Below are 16,514 nucleotides of genomic sequence, written 5' to 3'. Positions count from 1 at the left end.
CTAGTTTCAAAATGTGGATCTTAAATGGGATAAAACAGATACAAAAGTGATAATATTCCGTATAACCAAGAAGATTCCACTAAATTTGAAACATCAATGGTAGACGTACAAGAAGATTTATAGTTGATGGAGATTGTTGTAATTACCCAAACAAGAGGGGCGTTTTCGTAATTTTATCATACCTCAGGAGTGGTCGTAATTTAAAAAAAAAATGGTTGAATAATTTTTTTTTTTTTTTTTTTTCTTTTATAAAGGAATATAGTTGAGTACTTGAGTGACCACAGTGTTATAAAATCTATGGCACGATTTCAATGCTATGCAGATGCAGGTATGGGCTAGGGGTGCAAGTTGGAACGGATTTTCCAATTTCCGTCGGTTCTGATCCGAAAAGTTCCAATTTTGGAACAACTTTTTTCATTCCGACTTCCGAAATTCGATTTCCGAAATTTTCCGATTTTTTTGTATTGGAATTGGAATTATATAAAATAAATTTGGAATTTCCGATTTTCGATCCGATTTAATTCCGAAATTAATTCCGAAAAATTCCGATATTTTTCCGAAAAATACACATATAAATAGTATATATTATATGACACTTATTTTCCGAAAAATACACCTATAAGTTTTGTTTTAGGATTTTGACATAATGAATTGTTGTTAGAAGTTTTATTGGATATTATGCTGTGTTTATTTTTATTTTATTTTTTTGAACTGAAATTTAGTAGTTATTAGTTTTACTTTTATCGACGTGGATGCTCTTATTTTCGAAAAATTATGAACATTTTAGAAAATTTCGGCTAAGTTTTGAAATTTTCAAGCTTATGTGATTTCCGATTTTTTCCGAAATTCCGAAATTTCCGGGCCTTTTGGAATTGGAATGAATTTTTAGATTTCGAAAATTTTGGAATTGGAATTGGAATTGATTTTGTACTTCCGAATTTTTTTGGAAATTTTCCGAAAAGGCTAATTCCGATCCGATCCATCCGACTTTCACCCCTAGTCTGGGCCTTGCTGCTGTATAAATTTGGTGGGAACAATGCTATCAATAAATGTGGAATTAATGCAATTAATTTCAATTCAAATTATCCGATCAACGTATCACCTAAAAACAGGTAATTATTATATAGAGAGAAACTCAAGTACTCAATTGATTAATTATGGTAAGTAGGTAGGTGGGTGAGGTGATTAGACATACCCACCACCTACCCAAAGGTTCGGACCGGTTCGACCTTGACCCGACAATGAGGCGGTCCGGTCTGATCTTTAAAACCAGAAAAATTAAAAATCGGGGTTCAAGTGACTAAAATCCGGGAACCGGTGAATCGGTCATCGAACCCGATTTTTTATCAAAACATCTTAAATCACCACTTAGTTGATTATTTATGGTTGAATAAGAATATAAATAACAAATATACATATATATATATTTCACCCGATGTAGCATTGTGTAAAACTGTGTGTTGGTTCGAGCATTATATTTGACAAATGACAACTATATATATCTATCTTGGAATATAGAGACATATTATATATTTGACAAATCGGGGTTAAGTGACCAAAATTCGGGAATCGGTGAATCGGTCAAGAAACACAAATTTTCGATAAAAACATCTTAAATCACCACTGAATTGATTATTTATGGTTGAATAGGAATATAAATAACAAATATATATATTTCACACGATGTAGCATTATATAAAGTTTGTGTGTGGGTGGAGCAATATACTTGACAAATGACAACTATATATATCTTGGAATATAGAGACATATTATATATTTGACAAATCGGGGTTAAGTGACCAAAATTCGGGAATCGGTGAATCGGTCAAGAAACACAAATTTTCGATAAAAACATCTTAAATCACCACTGAATTGATTATTTATGGTTGAATAGGAATATAAATAACAAATATATATATTTCACACGATGTAGCATTATATAAAGTTTGTGTGTGGGTGGAGCAATATACTTGACAAATGACAACTATATATATCTTGGAATATAGAGACATATTATATATTGGGTATACTTGATTGGATTTTAATAAACCAAAAAAGGAAAGTTGAAAAATTAGAGATGGGATTGGATGAAGAAGCGCGTGCACGAGCAGAAGTGTGGAACTACGCGTTTGGGTATATAAATTGCAGGGTAGTCAAGTGCGCCGTCGAGCTCGAGATTCCGGACATTGTGAGGAAGCATGCAGGCGGCGGCGGCGGCCCAGTCTCCCTCTCTGAGCTATCATCCGCTGTGGGCGTCCCCACCGAACCCCTCCACCGCATCATGAGATTCTTGATCCACCACCGCATCTTCAAGACATCTCCTCCGCCGCCGCATGCCGAATCCTCCTCCAACGAGGTTCACTACGCTGCGACGCCGCTTTCGGGGCTTCTGACGAGGGACAACCTGGCGCCGTTCATGCTGCTTCAGGGGACGCCGCCGGGGCCCAACCGCGGCATAACGCCGGAGGCCCTGCGGACCGGTAGGCGCCCGGATTTGAAGTCCGTCAACGGGGAGGACACGTGGTCGGTGCCGGACTTCGGTTACCACATGAAGGTTTTCACCGATTCCATGGCGGCCCACGCTAGGGTTGCGACCCAGGCGGTCATCGATAACTTCCCGGAGGGTTTCGAAGGAATAGAAACCCTCTTGGACGTCGGCGGCCGCCATGGAATGGCACTTAGCATGCTGGTCAAGGCATTTCCATGGCTCCGCGGCACTGTTCTCGATCTCCCCAAAATTGTCGACCACGCGCCGCCTCTTGAAGGGATCCACTTCGTCGGAGGAAGCATGTTCGAAAATATCCCAAACTCCAATGCAATTATGCTCATGGTACATTAATTATTTATACATATAGTAACAAATTCGATACAAGACTATATATTTTTTTACGTTGATCTTAATCAATTCATTCCGATTTTTGTTTTTCCTTTGGATGCATGCATGGTAATATAATATAGTGGATATTGCACGACTGGAGCGACGAAGCGTGCATCGACATCCTGAAGAAATGCAAAGACGCGGTTCCGAAAGATACCGGGAAAGTGATGATTGTGGAAGCCGTAATAGACGAAGATGGAGAAGGAGACGAGTACGCGGGTGCTCGTTTATCGTTGGATATGGTTATGATGTCGGTTATGGTGAAGGGAAAGGAGAGGACTTACAAAGAATGGGCATATCTTCTTGAAGAGGCTGGCTTTAGTAGGCACAACGTCGTAAACATCAAAACCGTCGTTTCCGTGATCGAGGCCTTCCCTTAATATGTGTCTGAGTATGTGCAGATCTACGACGGTAATAATATGTATTAGGGTTTCATGTTGTGATTCTGTATATTTCACTTTTGCTATCCCATTTTTATTAGTTACAAATTACAATCTAAGGTGCGTAACATGTTATGCAGCCGAAGATTAATTAAAATACAAAATGGGATAGAGAAAGTTGAATATATGAATGATTAATTAATGTATGTTTGTATTGTTTGTCTTTTGTATCAAGTATAATAAAAGAATGCTATATAAATTCTGATAAAATTCTTCAAGTTCATGTTGTTTGTCTTTTCGGATTTATTTTCGAAACTTTTAATAGAAGATATTCCATTGTGCCCCAATCCATTGTCTTGTAACCAATCGAAAAAAAACAATCTATCTGAATAATAATAATTGGGTGCACAAATTCGAATACAAAGATTTCACATTTATAATAATATTTTTAAAGACTATTATTCTACACGATATAGCTCAACTGATTACCGAGATGGTAAATTGATGCAAGAATAGAACTTGGAGAAATATATTTTACATAATAATAGCATAGTATAATATTTTTGAAATTGTAATTATATTTTTAAAATTTTAACTCCCGATATTTTTTGCTATAAGAGAAGTTTTCTCCTAATATCATTTAATTTACACTAAACTTTTTGTGAAAAAAAAATACATAAATAAATCCAACATATAAAACTTGGCATGCTTAATATTATAATATATATATATATATATATATATATATATATATATATATATATATATATATATATATATATATATATATATATATATATATATATATATATATTAGAAAAAAATATTTTCTTATAAAAAAAAGTGTCTTAATATACCGAAACCATGGAAAATTAGATGCTACACCTGATTATTTACACTGAATAGATTTAAACCGTATATCTATGTATAATCACGCACACTCACACTCATGTGTATATGTGCATAGCAGTGTTCTAAAAATCGGTCGAGGCGGCCGATTAATCGGCCGCCTCGGCCGAGGCGGTCCAAAACCTTTACGATTTTCGTGTAAAGGTTTGAAAAATCGGTTTTTTGCCTGTGAGGCGGTTTTAGGCGGTCTGAGTCGGTCCGAGGCGGTCTAAGTCGGTCCGAGGCGGTCTGAGGCGGTCAAACCTTTAAGGCGGGTCAAACTCGGTGGCAAAAAATCGGTCAAAAATCGGTTAAAAATCGGTTTTTTTTTTTTTTTTTTTAATTTTTTTTTATAATTCAATATAAAAGTTGGATTTTAATAAAAGAAAATATGAGTTTATGCCTTATTTTGTTAATGTTAATTGTTATTGTTAAAGAACTAATGATGTATGCCACGAATGTTCAAGAATAAATGTAAATTCAAAAAAATTGTTTTTTTATTTATATTTTATAAGGATATTTATGTATTATGATCTTATGATTATTAAACTTTTATTGTGTTATTAGAATATATACATGATGGAGATATAACTATGTTTAAATATTTTTTTACATATGTTTGGAGTATTTATAAATAATATTTAGAAATATATTATATTAAATTTTAAAAACCGATTTATTTCCGATTTATCACTGATTAATCACCGCCGCACCGATTAATCGTGAGTCGGTGCCTGACCGACTCGGACCCGATTACCGATTTTTACAACCTTGGTGCATAGTAGATAGTTATTTAATTAAATCTACGATTTAAATCGACCCGGTATAAATAACAAGGTGCGTAGCATTTAACTGCCCGGGGCCCCGGGACCACTGTCACAATCATCACATCTCTAGCCCTTAAATCTCACCGTTTGAATCTGCAAAATAAATTTGATCTACAAGCTATAATATATACATCGGACTGAAGTTATAGCCATATGTTAAATGCATGTAACAAGTGGTGATAGAAACATTGATCTTGTATGAATTTTGTGGTCAATATTAAAGTTGACTGGAAGCGACATAAATTGGTGCATGGTTGATCATAAAATTAAATAATTATTATCTAAAGTAGCACGAAAACTTCAACTTTCTCTAAGGTATTCGTGTTTTGACACGTTTTGGTGTCCGATCGACACTCGAGGACACCTGCCTGACACAATATTTGGGCGATTTTGCAATATTTGAAAAAGTCAGAAATTTAATATATTTGAATAGTGAACTTTCAAATGTTTGTTTTGCTTCCCTAATTATTTACATTATTTAATGATCAATTGCAAAATTGATCATTAAATCACGTAAATATTTAGAAAAACAGCAAAATTTGTTATTCGATCATATCCCTATTTTTTTAGAAATTGCAAAATAACCTATGAGATGTTCGGCAAGTGCTCTCGAGTGTCGGACAGACACGAAACGTATTCGAAAGACGGAAACGTTTGAAAGAAAATAACATATGTGTTGTATTTGTGGGCATGAGACTACTGGACTTTCATGGTTATGGGTTTTCATAAGGTTCGTCAGTGGTCCATTGTGCTCGGCCCATTGGATCGATGGAATCTTATTGTAGGGATATGGAATTCTTTTAGCGTTATCGTGTACTTATCGTGACTTATGGTAAAAATATATTTTACAACATTACTGTACCAAAACATTCGATATACAGTTGGTTTTAATACGATATCGCGGTACATTGTACTCTACAATTATCTTTTACCAAATAAAATTTAAGAAAAAAATGAAAAAATTGCTCAAGACTATATTTTCTCACAAATGATTGAATATATACTTCAAGTCGGCCCTATTTCAATTATTATATACTCCCTCTGTCCCATATTATATGTCTTTTTAGAGAGGTTTTTTTTTGTCCCAAATTATTTGTTATTTTAGATTTACAATGCATCATTAATTGCATTATTTTTAATTTTACCCTTTCTCACTCCTGATTTGTTAGTGTAAAATAATTAATGTCAAGGATATATTAGTATTTTCCAATGTTTTTTACTATAATCTATACACATTTATTGATTTTCTTAATATGTGTGTAACAACTCAAAACGTCATTTAAAATGGGACGGAGGGAGTACAATTTATGAAGACATAATCGCAGATTAGTTGCTTGATGTAAATCATTTAACAATGTTTAATTAGACTTTTTCAACACAATTCCCAATTAGATTAGCATGTGAAGTCAAGTCAACGCCACATTTAAATATTATCAAAATAACGACACCATCCCTGCTAAAAATAATTTCATACTCTGAAGTCCTTTTATATTATTTATTTCGTAAAAACCCAGATCGAGTAACCCGGCCCCTCTCTCTCTAACTTTCTCTCTCTAGATCTGAATGGAGCGACTGCGCGCGATAGCAGATGCCCACTACAGGGCGAGCCCGCCGGCGGCGAAGGCGCTGGCGTACGAATTCTTCAAAACCCTAGACAGCGACGGCGACGGGAGGGTGAGCATGAACGAGTTCTTGTCGCTGATGAAGGAGCAGGGCCACGTGCGCCTGGCGAACCCTTACTTCTTCAGGGAGCTCGACAGCAACGGCAATGGCAGCCTGGATTTCTGGGAAGTGCTGACGCTTTACTACATCGTCAAGAGTGGTCGGCCGGTGTGCGAGTGCTGCGGAATCCTCGTAACCGGGACTTTCTTCTCGTGCGTGGAGTGCTTCGACAGCCCCGCCGGTGCTTACAGCTTGTGTATCCTTTGTTACAGGTCGAACAAGAGTGACCACAACCATGGCGGCCGCCAGCAGTTTCTGGATGCTTTCACTTTGCTCGAAACGAAGAAGCGGTTTTCGGCCAATGGGAGATCAGCACCAAGACCTGCAGATGTGAATCATCATCCCCATCATCATCATCATCATCAGGTAATTTATTAATTAATGTTGATCTTGTTATGTTAAGGCTAGGGTTTGACTTTTTAGGTAATTAATAAAGTCAACTCATGCATGTCTAACTCAATTACAAAAAAAAAAAGACCAAAAGTTATAAACAAATTAAAGATATATAGTAATTAATCTGTTTTATTTTTATAAGTTGATTGTCTTTGTTTTGTACGTAGAGATAAACCCTTGCAATTAAATTCATATATAGAGTTAATTATAATATAGGGTAGTTTATGTAAATAGGTGAAACTATAGGGGCAGTTTAATTAATGTGTTAATTTGTAATTAGTATAACTCTAAATTCAAAGTGTACATAGGAGAATGTGGTACAATAGAACCACAATAAATCAATATTCGATAAATTAATAACCTCGCTTAATTAATAAATTTTTATGGTCCCGACTCGGTAAAAACACATCAAATTATTAATAAAATCTGATATAATTATTACATGCAGCAAAGCAGTCCGCACACAACGCATGCAACTCAGGTAGTGTATCATAGTAATAGACCACAGCCACAACCCTGGACTCCTCCTCCTCTTCCTCCTCCTCAAACGCCTGATAATCATCATCATGCCATTGTTCCAGCAACACATATGGTGAGTATGCCTTTAATTCGCTACAAATGTTTTCCGTTTATCGATTGATGTGGTATATAATAATTAATTAGTTAAATTATGCATGATCCCGTACGTGTATCGAATTTGATAGTTTGGTGAATATGATTTTAATTTGCAGGAAATGTGGAAAACTGCACTAGCAACACTTGAGGTAGGACTCAGCATTGGAACCATTTCAACCACTCTTTGTACAATCCTCTGACCATTTTTCCTTCTGCTTCTGATCATCATATTACATTCTTTTTTTCTGTAGCTTTTTTTTTTCGATTTTTTTTTTTTTTGGTTTTAATTTGTTTTGTATTAATGGCAATGTAATGATTTTGATGCACACGGGTCGCTGTCTTTGGTTCTATTTTATCGGCAACGTACACATTCATAGGGGCTCAAAAGTTATTTTTATTTTTAATTAATGTAATTCGGTCATCCGTACGTCAATTTGCAAAAAAGAAATCTGCAGAATTTGAACAACTTGGAGCTAGCTATAGATCGCGTAAAAAACAAAAAAATGTCTTGACTGGCCAAGTTCAGCAAAAAAAAAAAAAAAAAAAAAGGATTAACTAAGATATCCTCTCGAAATACATATTCGTGCCAATACAATATAAATTCTAGTTTGATTAATCATTTCTTAAAAAACGAGACCTAAACCTATGATCATTTCTTTCTTTTTTATCCTCAAAAATATATGGATTAAAAAAAAAAATTGGATTAAAACGAGACCTAAACCTATGATAAAAAATATATGGATTAAGAAATGAATTATAAAAAAACCGTGGTCGGCAGGATTCGAACCTGCGCGGGCAGAGCCCACATGATTTCTAGTCATGCCCGATAACCACTCCGGCACGACCACTCGATGATTAAATATTGTGAGTTGTAAATTAGACTATTTAACTAATTTCCAGAGAAAGTGGTGCTTAAACTACAAAAACGTGGTCGGCAGGATTCGAACCTGCGCGGGCAAAGCCCACATGATTTCTAGTCATGCCCGATAACCACTCCGGCACGACCACATTTGATATTAGTTTATCCCCAGTGTCATAGAATTCACCGAATCCTTGACAAACTATATTACATCAATGGTTCTCTTTTATCTCGGCAAAAAAATAAATTAATGGCTCTGTTTTATGTTCTAGAACTTTTGACACAATATACATTCAAGGTACGTGTAGTCTCATATTCTCATTTCTTGAAGTTATGTGTTTCGGTCAGGGCCGGTTCTGATGGGAGGCGAAGTAGGCGGTCACCTAGGGCCCCCGAATTTTTACGAAAATTTGGGGGCCCCAAATTATTTTATTTACACTTTATATATTAGTACTTATTTTAAAAAAATATTATATATAATATTTTGAAACATTGATTCTAAAATAAATTTAAGCTAAATGATCAATAGATATTTTTGCAATTTTCTTAACTTTGGGTCCTCTAAATATTAAATTTATATGGTGTTAATTACTTATTTTTATTCTAAAATAAGAATCAATATTCATTAGTGTATTCAAGTTTATAAATATTTATGAAGTCTATTTGCTATAAATATTATATTTCACGGTAAATATTATATTTCACGGGAGGAGGTGAACTAGCAAATCATATTGTTAATTTGAATTTTTTCCCATATTTTTCGCTACTTTATATTCATACATTTCAAAAAATATTTCGGGGGCACCGCCCCCGAACCCCCGTAATCTTTTATTTCATCATTTTTAGAAAAATATTATTTATATATATTTTTTAATACATTCAATTTCGAACACCCATTAATAAAAAAAAATGGTTTATCAAATAGGAACCCATGTTTTCAGTTGTTCTTTAAACCTCGCCTAGGGCCCCCGAATTCTCAGGAACGGGCCTGGTTTCGGTCAATCATGCATATTTCCACGCATGATGTTTGAAAAAGTGATTTCCATTTTATATCAATATTGCTTTGTAATTTGTATTTATTCCGCATTGCAAATTAGTTAGACGTACGATGTTTATCGGCAAATATTGCTGTTTCAAATCTAAAATGTTACGCATGCAACTTTTTATCCTTCGCGCGAGAGGATGTTTCGACTTGTGTAAAAACGGAACAAACTTTGCAATCTTAAAATTCGATGTAGCGTGTTTCCATTGAATATCAATGATTTTCTTATATTTATGTTTCTTGCTCATATAAAATGTAGTTTCGATTCTTACTAATTTACGCTTATTCGAACAATCTTGCTAGACACAACATGATAAGAAAGTGCATATCAAAGTCTATAAATTAAAGACAGATTTTATTTAGTAGTACACACAAACATAAAACTCACAAAGAAAGGCAATACTTAAAAGACTCATTTGCCCTTTCGCAAGACTTATTTTACACACAAAACAAAAATAAAAACATACTACGCACTTTGTAACAAGTGTCGCTTATTCAAGACAGAAAGACGTGATCGCGGTTTTTAGGCGCAGATGCTAGGGTTTGCAAGAAGGGTTTCTTCGGCGAGAGAGTAGTAACCGATGTTTTGTTCCTTTGCCACCTTAATTTCATCGTCGCTGAGCTGGACATCCCCCTTGGTGTGGTACTCTGTCTCTAGCTTGACAATGCACCCTCCGTCTTTCGTGTCCACGATTTTTTGGTCAAAGTGAATTGATTCGAGCTTGTCTCCTAGGGTTGACCCTTCGATCATACTGAATTTACACTCGTAGTTCTCCGTCTCAAGTGCATGTATCTTGTATGTGGCTGCAGAACCTGTTTGTATACATACATAACCGGAATTAATATATATCATACGTACGTAACATACCTCTTAGATAGTGAAATAATTACTAAGAAAAATACGAAAATGTTACTAAATACGGCATAAGCTATTATTAATAGAAATTAATCATGTACGTTTTTTACGGTATATATATTGTAACTAACCATCGGCGAAGGTTGTTTTCCGAATGGTACCGGCGCCACCGTCTCCGTGGAGAATCTCGACGCTTTTGATGGCCTTTGGAATTACTTTCGGTAAGTTGGTTTCGGATTCGGTAACCATGGCTTTGAAAAATCTCTTGGGGGAGATTTGGACTTTGATTTCTTGGCTCAATTTGGTGATTCCCATTTTTTTTCTTCTTTTCTTTTCTTGAAAGAATAATGTAATAAGATTTTTTTTTTCTCTTTTCTTTCTTTTATGAGAAGATTGTAATTGTTGTGATGAAGGTAGGAAGTTGTGATGGAATTTATAGGCAAAAAAATTATAGTATAAATTCTGATGCTACTAGAATTTTCCATTAATTATACTATTAAAAAAATTAAAATAAATAAATGAAATTGCATTAGTAAGTTTGAAATTTCAGTCTTTAGAGCACTCCACATTGGACTTTCAAGGCTTGTAATTTAGATATTCTAAGATAAGTTTCTTCAGTTTGTCAGTAGTAAGAATAATTTAGTACTAAAGGACGAAGACTGAATTTGAATTGAACACCATTTTATTAAGGTTAGTCCAAGTAGTAGGCATGTAAAGAAAAGTCCAAACTTCGAGATCTTATAAGAAAAGAGAAAAAAGAAAAATCATATTTGTGTGACTTATTACTTGGAAAATCTATAGTATTCAACTTTTATTTTATTTTTTTTAGTTGTTTATTTATATGGATTTGTTTTGTTCATGACTTGTTCTTTTAATTAAATGAAACTAACGCCATCTTCAAATTAAATGTGTGAAGTTGTTTTATTCATTGGGCTGGGCAAGTACGGCAGAGGCCCAAAATGCAAGGCCCATGTACGGGAGCTCACGAGTTCGAGCTTTCTAATGAGCCGAATTCAAATTTACGAACTTTTTTTTTTTTTTTTTAATTTTAATTTTTTTTTTATTATAAATATAATGAACATAAAATTAATAATATAGGGCACATTACGGCCACCCCTTGAGGTATGACCAAATTACGAAAAAACCCTATTATTATGATAATTACAGCCACGCCCCTCCTCTTAAATATTTTTACATAAAATGTATGTAACTCGGTTATTTACCGAACCAAATTGTATATTCAGTTCGGTAAACTGCATGAAATGTTGGCGTACCGAAATTTCGGTTCAGTTTTACCGATTTAACATCCCTAAATTTACCTCCGAGGGGTCGTTTCGTAAAATAATACATAGTTGTGGGAGGTGACTGTAATTACCCAAACATGATGAGATTTTCGTAATCTGACCAATAACTCAGGGGTGGGCGTAATTTGCCCTGGTTTTACTTACTTTCATTGCACCTGGGGATTAACATTTTATTTGTATAAAAAGTAAAAAAACAATTCCAATTAATATAATTGGTTTTATACTTTTTATGATTTTATCAGATGCTAGCTACCTACAACGAACCAAAATAAAAGTATTATAGATATTTATGATTTACAATCTAGTTGCAATATATAGACTTAAATATTACAATATAATTCTCCCACATTCAAAATTACAAAATAATTCTTTTATTACATACAGGAACGACACTGTTCCTTTATTATTAATACATCCACTCAATCAGAAAAAAAAAAAACAACAACAAAACAGACAAAACATAATATTTAGAAATAAATAGTTTCTCTAATCATGGATTTAATGAATCCAGAATAGAAAACACATATTAAATAATCAATCAGGCACAAACATGAGGATTAGCGATGAGATATTCTTCACAAGCTTTGTACAGTCCCAAAGCTTGTTCTTTCCCAGCTTTGATTTCTTCGTCATTAATTACGAAATCACCCTTTGTGTGGTACTCACTCATCAACTTAATATTGCATCCTTCTTCGGAGGCCTCGAATTTGATTTCGTAACAGATTTTTTCGAGCTTGTCTCCAAGTATATCTCCTTCGACTAATGTGTACTTGCACACGTAATTCTCCGTGTCGATTGCATCGATTCTGTGCTTCACGCACTTCAATTGTGCACCTGCCAAATTAAATCAAACCAAATTAAAATTTCTTAATAAAGACACTAAAAAAACATCAAAGATCAATATATGATTAATTTCTTGGGATATTTAAATTAGGGCAATCACAATGAGTATAATTCTTACTTCATGCATGCATGCACGCACGTAATTTGCGTCGGAAATAATATAGTTTACTGCAATTAGTAGTACCCTGTGTTATATCGAATTTCTAAATTAAACTCGATGATTAAAATAAATTACTATATTACCCTCAGGGAAGTTGGTCTGCCTGATGCAACCAGGGGTGAGACTATCGCCTTCAATAGTCACGACGCTCTTGATAGAAGTGGTGACTTTCGGGATGACGTCATGCGATTCGGTGATCAACGCCTTGAACAATCTCGATGGCGATACCTTTGCTTTCACCTCCTCGAAAAAACTCTTCACTCCCATTTTTTCTTCTTTTTTCTTTTTTTGAATATTATTTAATTAGAAAATTAAATTGTGGGTTGTGAAGAAAATAGAAGCTGCAAGAGGGCATTTATAGGAAAATGACATATGCCATAATTTTCAATAATCAAGTACTGTATTTGCTTTAAGAAATCTATAGACTATGCATGCATAAAATCTATGGGCTCCTAATTAAGCCGCCGTGGACCCCTTTGTTTACCGGCAATAATTTTGAAGCATTAGCATTTGGTTAAATTACGGCTATCCCCTGAGTTAAGGGCAAATTACAAAAAAACTCTTCTTATTTCGGTAATTACATCCACCTTATTAACTATGAATCTTTTTACACGTTCAAACTTGCAGTGTCAAATTTAGTGGAATCTTGTAGATTATGTGGAATATTTTCCAATTTAACCCATTTTATTTCATTCCAACTCCACATTTTGAAACAAGATGATCGTAAGATGTGTCTCTTAGTTTGTAAATATCAGATTGTGGTGCACTATATATAAACTGACATTTTGCACAAAACGAGTACAAACTAATCTAGAAGATTCTGTTGAATTTGACACCATAAGGATGGACGTGTAGGAAGAATTATAGTTGAGATGGATGGTTGTAATTACACAAACATGAAGGGTTTTTCGTAATTTGACATTAACTAACTCATGGGGTCGGCCGTAATTTACCTTTTTTTTTTAACGTTTATTCTTACATTATATTTATTCGCTTCACACACTATAGTACTATACTATATAATGATGTGGCATGTCTGCTAGCTAATTAAGCACACTATAATGGAGCACTCTTTTGGACATCATGCAGAACATTGGTGGATAAGGTAGATACAAGAAATCCATCATAGATAAGGTAGATAAAGAATTACAGATTTGATCCACCGACGAATTATATTTATCAACACCATCATAATTATAAATAATTTAATTTGATTTAATTTAATCTTATCTTCATGAAATTCAATTGATCTTTAATTTTATTGCTTTAAGCTTGTTTTCACAAGAATAATTTGGAAGAAAAAAATACACATGCATAAATTTTTCGAGGATTTTGACGGGGCAAGTACTAGTGGATACCTGCATAATGTTCACAGGGACAACCGACAAAAAAATTTACAGGGACAAAATAGGGATTTTGAGACGGAACATTACCATCCCGAAGAATAAAAAATGGAATATGGAATAAAACTCAATAATTATCTACCTACTTAACTTAAAAAAAAAAAAATTTAAGAAAATAATTTGTTTTCTTTTATTAATTTATTTTACTTACACTTAGGTGCTTTTAGAAATAGAAGCTTTCTTCTGCAAACAGTCTATTTTTAGGTGTTCGCAAAACAAGCTTTTGCTCTTAAAATAGATTGTGTGCGGAAGAAAAGAAAACTTCTATCTCTAAAAGCATCTGCAAACACCACCTTAGTCGATAAATATTAATTTTGCTAAAAATCTTATTATTATTATATACTTGATGGATACATACTCTTAAAAAAAAACATATTACATAGAATCAAGATAGAAGCTTCCATAGAATTTATGAAGCAAACAATATATAGTCTATTTTCAACAACTCTGAAATCTGAATGTTGAAATTTTGAGCACCGCTGTTCAAATTTGACAATGACATCCTTTTTTATTTTTATTATTTTTTTTAATCCCTTAAAAGTTAAAAACAATGCCTATAAGTACTCTCTTCAATTATCTCCACAACTCATCAACAAGCTCAATTTTCCCTCTCAAAAATCAATACTCTCTTTTAATTAGCAATTAAAAAAAAAAAAAAAGGAAAATGGGAGTGAAGAGTTTTTTCCAAGAAATGAAAGCCAAGGCTTCACCATCAAGAATGTTCAAGGCTTTGGTCACCGAATCACACGACATCGTCCCTAAAATCACCACCTCGATCGAGAGCATCGTGACCGTCGAAGGAGAAGGTGTCACCCCTGGTTGCATCATGCAGACTAACTTCCCCGAGGGTACGTAATACGTAATATATAATTTTAATTATATTTCAAAAATTCAATACTAATATTAAATATTAGTTACATAAATTTTATTTAAGTATATTTTTTGATTTATGACAGGTGCACACTTCAAGTACGTTAAGCACAGAATCGATGCAGTCGACACGGAGAACTACGTGTGCAAGTACACATTAGTCGAAGGAGATGTACTTGCTGACAAGCTCGAAAAAATTTGTTACGAAATCAAATTCGAGGAGTCCGACGGAGGATGCAATATTAAGGTGACAAGTGAGTACCACACAAAGGGTGATTTCGTAATTAATGACGAAGAAATTAAAGCTGGGAAAGAACAAGCTTTGGGATTGTACAAGGCTTGTGAAGACTATCTCATTGCCAATCCTCATGTTTGTGCTTGATTAATTATTTAGTGTATGTTTTCTATTTTGGATTGATTAAATCCATGATTAGAGAACTATGTACTATGTATTATGTTTGTTTGGTTTTCTTGTTTTGTTTTGAGTGAATGGATGTAATAATCCTAATAAAGGAACACTAGCTAGTTCCTGTGTTTGTTTGTTTTTTCTTCATATCTTATTTCTATGAGTATGAATCTTTGATTATATAATATCTTGCAATCGCTTTTCGTATCAATCGATCAATCCGTAGTTGAACTAAACCGATTCATGTGCAAATTGCAATGAATCGTTAATCAATCCATCATCGAAGCAATTTTTATATTTCAAGATACAGTCATGTCGGTCGCGAAATCAAGAATATATAAACGGTAAAAGGGGTCGAGAATCATAGACAATGCACTAAAACACTATAGAGAAGAGAAGAAGAACAATAATAGAACTAAATAAAGTAACCGATGCAAGCCGAAACGCGCAATGAGGAGAATAATTGAAAAATGATAAATGACCGAGAATCACTGAACCGGCGGCAGCGGTCTCTAATCGCGGAATCATTCGACGCGACTGAGTCGGTCACTTCTATTAAAGAGGAATCACGCACTAATTTTATGTTGATTTTATTTATTGAAAAGGGGTCTATATAGGAATTTTGGAATATCCTCCAAAATATTGGAAAATAGATAGATTTGACATGCATTGACTCATGAAAGACAATAGGATAGACCTTATTATCTGATAAAAAAAATCAAACCAAAATTATTGCTATTTGATTCAAGATCCTTCGTCAAAAGCTTGTACTACGATCTCGGTTTCTGAACATTACGAACCAATTATGAGGCTCGACACGAGCTCAAGCTCGATTATAATAAAAAGCAATAAAACATATGCAACACATCAAGTTATTCAAGCTAAATTAAAACTCTTTGGAGCCCGATTCAATTGCTTACCTAACGAATTAACTCAAACACAATTTATAAAAATCGAAACAAATTTATTCATTATATTATATGAAGTCCCAATAGAAAAATCGTTCGGTCTAGAGAGAATCTAAACAGTCAAACACTGGTTAAATAAGGAATTTCGTAATTTACGCAA

General features: G+C 34.0%; 5 protein-coding genes and 2 non-coding genes across 7 annotated transcripts; 3 read left to right on the top strand and 4 right to left on the bottom strand.

Moving 5' to 3' along the window:
- The first annotated feature begins 1,768 nt into the window (after nt 1–1,768).
- LOC105963076 (flavonoid 4'-O-methyltransferase 3) lies at nt 1,769–3,484 on the top strand. Its single transcript, XM_012987443.2, has 2 exons — nt 1,769–2,830; nt 2,959–3,484. The coding sequence occupies exons 1-2, from the start codon at nt 2,078–2,080 to the stop codon at nt 3,256–3,258; spliced, it is 1,053 nt and encodes a 350-aa protein (XP_012842897.2). The 5' UTR covers nt 1,769–2,077; the 3' UTR covers nt 3,259–3,484.
- A 3,035-nt stretch (nt 3,485–6,519) lies between these two features.
- On the top strand, nt 6,520–8,088 carry LOC148764887 (uncharacterized). Its single transcript, XM_088813732.1, has 3 exons — nt 6,520–7,061; nt 7,537–7,680; nt 7,820–8,088. The coding sequence occupies exons 1-3, from the start codon at nt 6,537–6,539 to the stop codon at nt 7,901–7,903; spliced, it is 753 nt and encodes a 250-aa protein (XP_088669858.1). The 5' UTR covers nt 6,520–6,536; the 3' UTR covers nt 7,904–8,088.
- Nucleotides 8,089–8,469: 381 nt separating this feature from the next.
- On the bottom strand, nt 8,470–8,551 carry TRNAS-AGA (transfer RNA serine (anticodon AGA)). The gene has a single exon. It is a non-coding gene; the product is annotated as a tRNA-Ser (tRNA).
- Nucleotides 8,552–8,629: 78 nt separating this feature from the next.
- Nucleotides 8,630–8,711, bottom strand: TRNAS-AGA (transfer RNA serine (anticodon AGA)). Its single transcript has one exon. It is a non-coding gene; the product is annotated as a tRNA-Ser (tRNA).
- Nucleotides 8,712–9,942: 1,231 nt separating this feature from the next.
- Nucleotides 9,943–10,912, bottom strand: LOC105963352 (major strawberry allergen Fra a 1-2). Its single transcript, XM_012987746.2, has 2 exons — nt 10,592–10,912; nt 9,943–10,417 (listed from the first exon to the last, which is right to left on the bottom strand). The coding sequence occupies exons 1-2, from the start codon at nt 10,773–10,775 to the stop codon at nt 10,128–10,130; spliced, it is 474 nt and encodes a 157-aa protein (XP_012843200.2). The 5' UTR covers nt 10,776–10,912; the 3' UTR covers nt 9,943–10,127.
- A 1,179-nt stretch (nt 10,913–12,091) lies between these two features.
- LOC105963270 (pathogenesis-related protein STH-2) lies at nt 12,092–13,112 on the bottom strand. The gene is made up of 2 exons (XM_088814170.1): nt 12,851–13,112; nt 12,092–12,598 (listed from the first exon to the last, which is right to left on the bottom strand). The coding sequence occupies exons 1-2, from the start codon at nt 13,032–13,034 to the stop codon at nt 12,303–12,305; spliced, it is 480 nt and encodes a 159-aa protein (XP_088670296.1). The 5' UTR covers nt 13,035–13,112; the 3' UTR covers nt 12,092–12,302.
- Nucleotides 13,113–14,755: 1,643 nt separating this feature from the next.
- Nucleotides 14,756–15,631, top strand: LOC105963351 (pathogenesis-related protein STH-2). Its single transcript, XM_012987744.2, has 2 exons — nt 14,756–15,018; nt 15,127–15,631. The coding sequence occupies exons 1-2, from the start codon at nt 14,835–14,837 to the stop codon at nt 15,420–15,422; spliced, it is 480 nt and encodes a 159-aa protein (XP_012843198.2). The 5' UTR covers nt 14,756–14,834; the 3' UTR covers nt 15,423–15,631.
- The last annotated feature ends 883 nt before the right edge of the window (nt 15,632–16,514 follow it).

The sequence above is a fragment of the Erythranthe guttata genome, chromosome 14 (assembly GCF_056151865.1).
Source record: "Erythranthe guttata isolate IM_541 chromosome 14, IM_541, whole genome shotgun sequence".
Lineage (NCBI taxonomy): Eukaryota > Viridiplantae > Streptophyta > Magnoliopsida > Lamiales > Phrymaceae > Erythranthe > Erythranthe guttata.
The sequence above is the reverse complement of the archived record's forward strand: the minus strand, read 5'-3'. Positions and strand labels throughout refer to the sequence as shown.